This window comes from Aythya marila (assembly GCF_965140915.1).
Source record: "Aythya marila genome assembly, chromosome: 3".
Lineage (NCBI taxonomy): Eukaryota > Metazoa > Chordata > Aves > Anseriformes > Anatidae > Aythya > Aythya marila.
The window spans coordinates 11,065,280-11,074,682 of record NC_139044.1 but is presented as its reverse complement, the minus strand read 5'-3'; the positions used below and the strand labels follow the sequence as shown (position 1 = coordinate 11,074,682).

The window sequence follows — 9,403 nt, the reverse complement described above, 5'->3', positions numbered from 1 at the left end:
ATTTGAATAAAATGGAGAATATGCAACTCTTACTTAAAATGGAAAAGGGGAAAAAAATAAAAAAAAAGACCAATTGTTAAATCTTTTGGCTTAAAAATAAACCTTTTTATCAGTAGTAGAAGTTTGTTCTTTCCCTGAAGACCTTAGCTTTACTTACTGTAGGTCTATGGTTTATTCTTTTCAGTCTGATCTAATCAGTTGCCAAAATAACTTAAAAAAATTTACCCTCTATGTCATGAACAGGGAGTTACTCATTTCCAGTATGTTCCCACAGATTTGCTCTGTTTTATTTTTCACGTTGGTAGCTTAACATAAACGTAGCTGAGTAAAAGGTGTCTAACGGAACAGTAAACTGAGCAGTGACATCACGTTACAGTGAAAACGAATTCAGGACCATAAATGTGAATATCTGAACGATGTAATTCACAAGGTTGCATTTAATGCCTGCTGCAGAGTTGCACGTCAAAGAACTCCTCGTTTCATTCAGTCTTACAATTTGTACCTTAATGGGATTTCGCGGGCTTCTGCAAGTCAAAGTGTATTTCTTCGAGTCTTCTTCTCCCTGTTTGAAAGTGGATATTTTATGGACTAGTTGGGCGTTTTCCTGTTTCCAAGTTCTGTAAACATCTGACAGTACTTAAAGTCATGGTATACTGGTCTCAGTGCAGCACATGTTTTGATGTTTTGCATGAAACTGGATGAAATTTGTTTTGAAAATCCAGACTAAAACATGTAGGTTGAAAGGAGAGCTGATTAATTTCTAATAAACTCCATATTAAATGGAGCAAATCCTCCCCTCTGCCCCCACAGCTTAACCAGATTATTTTCTTAATTTTGCTTTTTGGTTGGCTTAGCTTCCTAACAATGAAGGAGTATTTAACTCTTGCAGAAATAACAAGTGGTCAAGACACTACTTGGGAAGAGCTCAAGCAAAGCAGTCACGAGGATTATTAGCCTCACCTCTTAGTGCACACAGTACTACAATTACTGGTTGGAAAAGGAAGGACAGTAGGCACAGCAATTTTTCTAATTTAGTTACCACTTGGTATTTCAGGAGTACTTCTAAAAATGCCTTGAATCCAAGCAAGTAGACTGAGTACAATCATCAACATACAAGGCTACAAATACAGTTTTTATGCTAGGTAGCTACAGGGGACTGTTGTGTCCAAGTGTTTGCAGAGGCTGTTCTGCAGTGGTGTACAAAATGTTTCTGTGTTGTCCAAACCAGCTGACATCAGCGTTATGCTTTTTTAGAATGCAGATGTCTAAAAAAACCAAGATGTTTCTGCCCAAATTCTACACTATTTTTGAAAGTTAGTTATGACTGTGGATGATGCATATACGTGCACTTCATTTTCAAACCGTGAGGCATGAAATAGCTGAAAACATACCTGAAGGAATATCACCAATTTAAAATGCTTCTGAGCACCAAAATGTGCTATGTTAGTCCTGATAGATTTTAATAATTCTGATTTCTAGGCTCTTCTTAAAAAGAAAGTGTTTGCTATCTGGAAGTTTTAGAGCCAGTATCCTTACTGAGATATGTATCCCTACTGAGATACGATGCTCGATATTAAAGAGTTAGAATTTCGCCTCTATCTAGGGAGGGCAGGGGTCAGGCAAGTTTCCATTGTTTTCAGAATGACCTCTGCTGATAAAACTTGAGATCGATTTGCAACACATGTAATGTCAGAATTCAGTATCTAACCTATGGCATCTGAAGCTTTGAAATCAAGGCTGAAACCTCCAGATACTAGATGCTTTGTAGATAAAGGAGATAGAAGAGGAAGCACAGACTGAGGATTTTGGTAGCATCATAACTGTGATTGTCTAACTTTTTTTTTTTAAAGTTATTCCACTTGTATGCACTGGAAAAGCTGTTTTTCCTCACTCCAAAATATAAATAAATAAAATAAATAATGGAACCTCTTGTGAAAAGCAAGATACTAAACTGGCTATAATGCATGCCAATGTCGTGTATAATCTCAGAGTTGGCTGCTGCCAACCATCAGCACTCTTTTAATAGAAACAGTCGAGCTGAAGCGATTGAAACAATCCACTGTAACCAAACTGACCTTTTTACAGGTATTTTGCTCTAAAAGGTAAAATCAAATTGTTTGTTTACTCTTAGACTGAGACCTTGTATGCCAGACTTGATCCAAGGTGTGTGCGCTTTGTAATGCAGCTAAAAAGCTACTGAAAAGGGTGGGGAGAGAGGACGCTGTTTTAGAAACACGGACATGTTCCGTCACGTTCTTTTCATGTATCTTGAAACTTTAAATGATTCAGATGTTTACAGAAAACAGTCTCTAGCAAGTTGGTCTGTGGCTAATTATGGCTGTGCTTGTCTCCAACCATCACTGATTATCATTTTATACTATAAGGTGTGGATCCTGAGTTGTATGAATTGACAACCTCAAAACTGGAAACTTCCAATGCAAGCAACAGAGTGACCGATGCATTTGCAAGACTCATGTCCACGGTGGAGAAGGCAAGCACGTCCACGAGGTAAATAAAGTTCATTGTGCTTTTACCCCCCTCCCTGAAAAAGGCGAGGCAAAACGAGAGGAGTGAGTGTGTGTGACATTTCAGGTCAGAAGTTCTTGAATGAGCAAAAGGTTTACATTTAAGATGCAACTGAAAGTTGCATGTTACAAGTATGAAATTCTTACCACCGTAGTTCATATTTTGAATTATCACAAAACTCTAAGGTAAGATGGGAAACGTTTTTTCAGCTGACAGAAAAAAAGTCACTTTAAAAGCAGGAACCAAATATTTGATTGAAAGATAAGACTTTCTGAAGAACAGAACTGATTTCTAAGAATGGAAGGGTGAGCTGAACCTCATAATTCAAACTGTTAGGACTTTGACAGAAGGCACTGGTAGGTCCTCTACATAATTCATAGATGTGGATATAGTTCTAACATCCATCAAAACTTCAGTGACCAAACATCAGATTCATTTTGCTATTGCAAGTTAATTTTTAAGGAGGTAAAATGTAGCTTGTTTAGGATGTCCTTTCTGCCTCATGGATCTCATGCAAGGTTCTTCTGCGTTTTTTTTCTGTAGGGACTCTATATACAGGCTTTAGTTGTCAAATGTCTTCCTTGAAATCAGACCTGTTGAATTGGGTACAGAATATTCTTTCCCTGTTTACGCTTTTATTCTTTGTGTTTATTTTCTGAACATTCATCTTAACAGTAGGATTCTGGACTGTCTTAACATGTAATTAGTGGCTGTGCCCATTAAAGAATTGCTGAGTGATTCTCACAGGGTGAAATGCTCCTATCGTTGAGGAAGTACATGCTTTGTAGATATTTATAAATGTAGTTACTTCACAGCTAATAAACAGTAAGATGTCCTCACTCTGAATGAGCTTCAGGGTTTATTTATTACTCTATAGCTAAATAAATGGATTTCCACGCATCATAGCACTTAAAACGTGCACACACACAAAAATTGCATCATATGTAGGAATTCTTAGTGTTTGAAGGTAACAGGCTTCCTTAAAATAAGTAAAAAGAGCTCTTTTAGACCATGTTCTTTCATTATGATTGTGTTAGTTTTCTTGCAGTGAAAATGTTAAAAGTGAACACAGCTTTTTAAAAAAGCTCAACACTCCATGAAATTTCAAGAGAGAACCAGTAGAGGGAACTCCACTCCTCGGTGCTGATTTTTTCTCTCTGCTTTTGGATTGCCTGTTTTTCTATCCATGGAGGATGTATACTTATGAAGATAAGCAACTGAGAAGGGAAAAAAAAAAGTTAGTTTTACTAGCTAAATAGAAAACTTAGCAACAGTTGAAATAACTTTGTCATATATTCCAAGTCTAGTTTAAAAGTAACCGCAAATTTGCAGCAGGGCATCCAAACTCCAAATGTATATTTATTATTTTCTTTATCTCCCTTTTAGATTCCTGCCTCCTTGCTTGCCAGACCTTTAAGATGTCTTAGCTTGCTTTTTCTTTACAAATGAGCAGGGTAGTCTGCTTTGCTTAAATGAATGTTGACCTTCATTTTCTGTATTGTTTTCTTGATGTGTGGGTGGGGATTTTTTTAGTTTTTTTTTTTTTTTTTTTTTTTTAAATGCTTCCACAGCACACTTGAAACTTTTATTTGCTATGTTGGAGCTGTTTAGATGTCAAAGTTCTTCGCCAGTTCTGGAGAGTATTTCTTAGTGATATGAAGAGATTCTGGATCTGTGCTATAGGAATATAGCTGCCTATAGGGAAAGGCTGGAGACCTCAGGCTTACCAGTTAAGTTCAGACATGCACACAGATCAGCTTTTTTCAGTATTAAACACATTTTGTATGCTCTTCATCAACTCTGATTTTTTTATATTAAATTTTTCATCTATTCTTATTTTGTGCTCTGTGAACTAAAAGCAGTCTGCTTTTCAGTTTTTCAAGGCAGAACCCTTCAAAGAGATAAGGTCTTGTCTCAACAGTATACTAAATACGTTCCCGTGTCTTAGCTTTTTCCTAATGAAATTGTCTTTCTTTTGCAATTTTTATTTGTCATGAACTGAAATCTTTAAAATAGGAGTGGCTGAGTACAGACAGCTCAGCAAAGACGATCTGCGTGCTGTAGCTTGGAAACAGACTTAACCATTCCTGACAAATAGGCAGGAGAAGATGTGGCCAGTGGCTTAACACCACTTTGATGGCTACTTCAGTTGTGCTAAAACTACCCCATGTCTGTCTGTAACTTGTCTGAACTCAAGAGCTTTGAGGTTAGGGTTTAGAGGGAAAGTACCATTATTCAACTGTAGGACAGCCGTGTGAACAGTCATCTCGGTTTGAAATACCTCCATCTTTTGCTTGCAGAGGAGAGGAAACTTCCCAGCTTGAATCTGAGATCTTGAAGGTAGCAGTATGGAAAGTCAGTGCTCCAGTTCAGCATTCCACTGACACTCTGCAGCCTTGCCCAATTCTGTAGAATTGGCAGAGATAAAAAGTTTATCTGCTGTCTTTCTGAAGAAAAGCAGAGCACTGATACTGTTCCAAGAACTGGCTGAAACCCTCATTTAAACTGGAAATACTCCTTGTGGGCAGCGTTGGATGGAGCAGGCTAACTCTTAATTACAGAGTCATTTTTAAAGCCCGTTTCTCTAATCACTGTTTCTATTAGAGCCTGGCCTTTTTGGTGTTATCCTCAAAAACTGTTGCAAACTTAAGAGGTCACTGAAGTCCTGAAAGGCTGAATGCTTCAGGAAGGGATTGAAATGTAAACCAGACCCCTAAGGTGTGAGCGACACATCTACAAAGCATTCCCTATTTCTTGCTAAATCTTCTTCCAGCGTCTTTCCTGCTTGTCAGTTTGGCTAAGTTCTTGCAGCTTGGTGTTAATGTGCCTTTAAAATGAAACATCGTGCCAACAGGTAGAAGGACTGGCGTAATTGCTTGGGGAAAGGTATTCCCTCTGTTCTCTGTCTTGGGAGGAAATGTAACCTAGTGTAAGAGAAGAGGTGGATGGGGGTAAAGTGTTTTGCAGAAGGTTGTTTTAAAACCTGAATGAATTTGATGCAAAACCAGTCTGCAGTGATGATGATACTTTGTCTTTTAAGTTTATAGAGAGCTAATGAGTAGTTGGTCAGAGTTACCCTGGTGATGTTTGCTACTGAAGGTGTCGATTGCTCTGTTATCCAGAAGGGGTACTGGAAATGTCTGGTTTTATTACTTTTTGGATAAGTCTACCCCTTTCTGTTGAGGAGTGGAGACATAGCCAATCTCCTCCCCTCTCTGCACTGAGATGATTTAAAGAAAAAAAAAAAAAAGTTTTGAGCTTTGGCAAGTGGTTGGATCCATAGCTGTGACTTGGTCATAGTTAAGTAACGTTTGGTATGTAAGTGTGTTGGCCTGTCCTTCATTGGTACTTTTTGCAGAGCATATGAAGCAGATAAATTACTGCAAAGGGCATCCAACCAGGAGGGGAGCATTCAGGAATCGAGCAAGATTCACATCTGACTGCGCTCGCTGGCATGCATATTCTGCAGCGATGTTGCAGACACTGGTTAGGACAGCAAGAGCGTCGCCCTGTGATAAAGGTCCTCCATATCAACACCAAATAAAGTGCAGCGCTGCCTCTGGGACCCAGCAGTGCCGTTTCTCCGCGTGACACAGTTGAGCAGAGGAGGAAGAGGCATATAAATAGCAAGGAGTGTGTGAGCTCCATCTCGGTGCCTGATTACAATTGCAGGAACTCCTTTTAATGCAGATCTCTGAGTCAGCCCTCTTCCTTTGGCTTCCTCTGTCAAATACTCCTTTGTTAGCTGTAAGTCCTTGATCACCAGGAGTTTGTACCGTAAGAGGCTTGTGGTAAGTGATTACTAATAGTGCACCAGATACTGATAACACAGTGGTGGGTGACAACCACATTTCAACAGCTCAGAGATAGTCCTTCAAGTGCACACAGTGGTGACTGTGAAGCTGTTAGAGAAGGAGGCACATATTGGCTCTCTGCTTCTTCCTTCAGCAAATCCAGCACACAGCTTTGTTTATCCTCCAGAATTTGGTAATCTGCCTAGTCAGTGGCTCATGAAATTCCACTGCAGCAGAGAAAAGAAAATATTGCTATTCTAGCAAGGGAAAGTCAGATTTAGTATCTATACTGCCTCATCTAGAGATCTTTCATCAAGTGGAGATTTCAAGTAGCAAACAAAACTGATAGCTCAGTGTCAACACAATGATCACTGATGGCAAGGATGAGTTTAACTCGAGCGTTTTTTTTTGTCCCCCTTAGCCAAGAAATTCTGAGACTGCTGCTGAAGCAACCATGTGGCTCCTTGCTTTCTCCTGGTCTCTCATTAGCTCAGGGAACAATCCTGATGTGTGCTGACAAAAAAGACGTATACTTATATGCTGCTTCGTGACTGAAGTGGTGATTGCCCTCTCATGGGTACGGTTTAAAGTTTTATAGCTAAGATAAGGTGTGGAAAGAAAATTTCTGAAATGGTGTATGGAAAAGCTGTTTGTTTCTAGCCTTTTGTCTCAGCTTTTTGCCCCATAATGGGAGAGCTTATTTAGCTAGGATTTCTGCTGTTATTGCAGGGAGTAGCAGGTGCCTTTTTGGACCTGGAATAACATTTGATGGAGTATTCGTTTCTCTAGTAATAGCCAGGACTCTTCAAGATAAAGCACCGAGGAGGCAGGAGAGGGGAACTTCTGTAGCAGTCTGAGCCAGCCTTCATTTTGCTTAGGAAATGTGAGTTTCTTGCATAACAGTGAGAACCAAGCAACGTGGGATTCAGACCTCTGTATTCATTTGTGCTCAGTAATTCTTGTGAATAATGCAAAAGGCGAAGTAAATACCCGTGGTTCCCAAACTGCTGTGTGCATCATTATGGCTACACAACCTCGTTCACTTCAAAGCGAGTTAGCTGCCAGCAGTGAACTACCTTCTGATGATGATGAGACCTTGGAGGGGAGAAAGGGGCTTGTGGATCATGATGTAGAGCAGTATGGTATATAATCCGAGTGTAGTTGTGTTGGAAATGCAGCATTAGTACCTGTATTTATTTATTAAAGGAGTAAGTTAGGAACTTCTTCACATCCTTTCAAAATATTTCCATTTTATATCGAAAGATTATACAGAACTTAGGTAGCTTAAAAAAAAAAATGTTCCTATTGTCTTAACCCTAAAATATGAGTCTGGTTGTTTCTTCAAGTGAATAGTCCCAGAATGGCACGCTGGAACTTGCTCCCCCCCATGGTAAATTAGCATCTGAATAGATTTTTTTTGCCTTATTGCAACAATATTCAGGAACGTTTTGCTGACTTCCCGTGTTAACATTTTGTTGTTAGGCAGGTAGGTATTATAACATTAGACTAGCTTCAAATAGCTTACAGAAGTGCTTGTCAGTGGGAGACGAAGTGACAGAACACTGCTTCAATCAGTGATTCTTTCAGTGATCCAAGGGATATCAGGTACTGGATTAATGCACTTTTTTCTTTTCTTCTCAACAGGAAGCCTAAAAAGGAAGAACATCTTAGTGAAGAGGCTGCCAAGGTGATTTCTAGCCTTCCTGACTTAACTTTCATGCATGCCAAGGTGTTGATGTTCCCAGCCACATTAACACCTTCGACAAGCTGCCAAGAAAAGGTAGACTAAAGTGATGTGAATTGGACGTTTTCTATTGATTTTTTTTTCCTTCCCTCTGGGGGTCATAAAAAGCAATCTTGCTTTAATTAAAAAAAAAAAAAATCAAGTTCAGATGATTTGTTGGTAAGCAGCACTAGAAAGGTATACATAGTTATGTATATTTATTTACATACTGGAGTCCTAAATTTATATTAGAGAAAAATGTAAATAATTGGGGGTAAATCTTTTTGAAGATCTATTCTTTTTGTTGTGCTGGGGTGTATACATTTATGTCTTTGTGAAATACACTGGTGGTGTCCTTCTTACAAAACTTTAAAAAGTTTAAAAAAAAAAAAAAAAAAGAATCATAGAAACACATAATGAAGACGTCAATTTTCACAATATGTGAAGTCCCCTTCAAAGGTTTTCAGATTGCATTGAGCGTCTTTTTCTTTCCTGCATATATGAAAATACTTTTTGCTGGAAAAAAAAAAAAAGTTACATTGTGGGTTTTCAGTTATTGTTTTTTAAAACCCAATAATTTTTTTTCTGTTTTAACAAGCTTAAGATGTGTTTTTTCTTTCCTTCTCCCCTCCTCCTGGTTGATTGGTTGGCTGATCAATTTTTATGTTCTTAAACTTAAATAGTATGGCTCTGTCACTATATAGCCTTTTGAAAGGTATGCTGTCAGTAACTTCTTGTTCCAGTTATGGATCACTGTCTAAACACTTGATTTTTGGGTCATTAGAAGGTCATCTGCTTTTAATCGGTTTGATTTGGAAAAGAAGGACCAAAACTATATGAATGTCTTTACAATGAAATTTATCTGTTTAAAAATTTTTATGTTTTGTTGTACCACTATTCTTATGTTTGATTTTGCACAGTGTAAAATGACATAATCATAGATTGCTATGGTTTTAGGCTGTATATACAGTAAAAACTATGGGTTGTAAATGTTTGGGGAAATTCCTATGGAAAAAAGAGAGCTATGTAGAAGAACCTCTAAAAAGGTCAATGTGCATGCCCAAGGTCTTTTGAGATTTAAGTGTGTAAATTTCCTTTTAGCTTACACAAAATAAAATAATTTAAAAGATATATATGTATATAGTCTGCCATCTTTTTATACGGGATGTATAAATTATTCATATTTCTCTTGACAGCAAAATTGATGCACTGCATTAACAGTAGCACCTCCTAATCTGTGCTGCGTATTCTCACAAGACACACCTCTCAGGGTCCTGCAGAAGGAGAAGCAGACTCCTCTTTATTGTCCCGTCTCCTTGAATCTGTTACGGTGCAGTCTTCTTGTTTGGCCTCCCATTTA

General features: G+C 38.3%; 1 protein-coding gene across 3 annotated transcripts in view; it reads left to right on the top strand.

The window, feature by feature from the left end:
- Positions 1-9,164, top strand: part of AFTPH (aftiphilin) — a 47,047-nt gene extending 37,883 nt beyond the window's left edge. For 2 of the 3 annotated variants that reach the window (XM_082755518.1, XM_082755517.1), the window contains 2 exons: positions 2,385-2,508; positions 7,965-9,164. In XM_082755518.1, coding sequence (XP_082611644.1) covers positions 2,385-2,508; positions 7,965-8,109 — 269 coding nt within the window. In that variant the 3' untranslated portion in view covers positions 8,110-9,164. The remainder of the gene's footprint in view (positions 1-2,384; positions 2,509-7,964) is intronic. The other variant, XR_014317072.1, reaches the window with a different exon arrangement.
- The last annotated feature ends 239 nt before the right edge of the window (positions 9,165-9,403 follow it).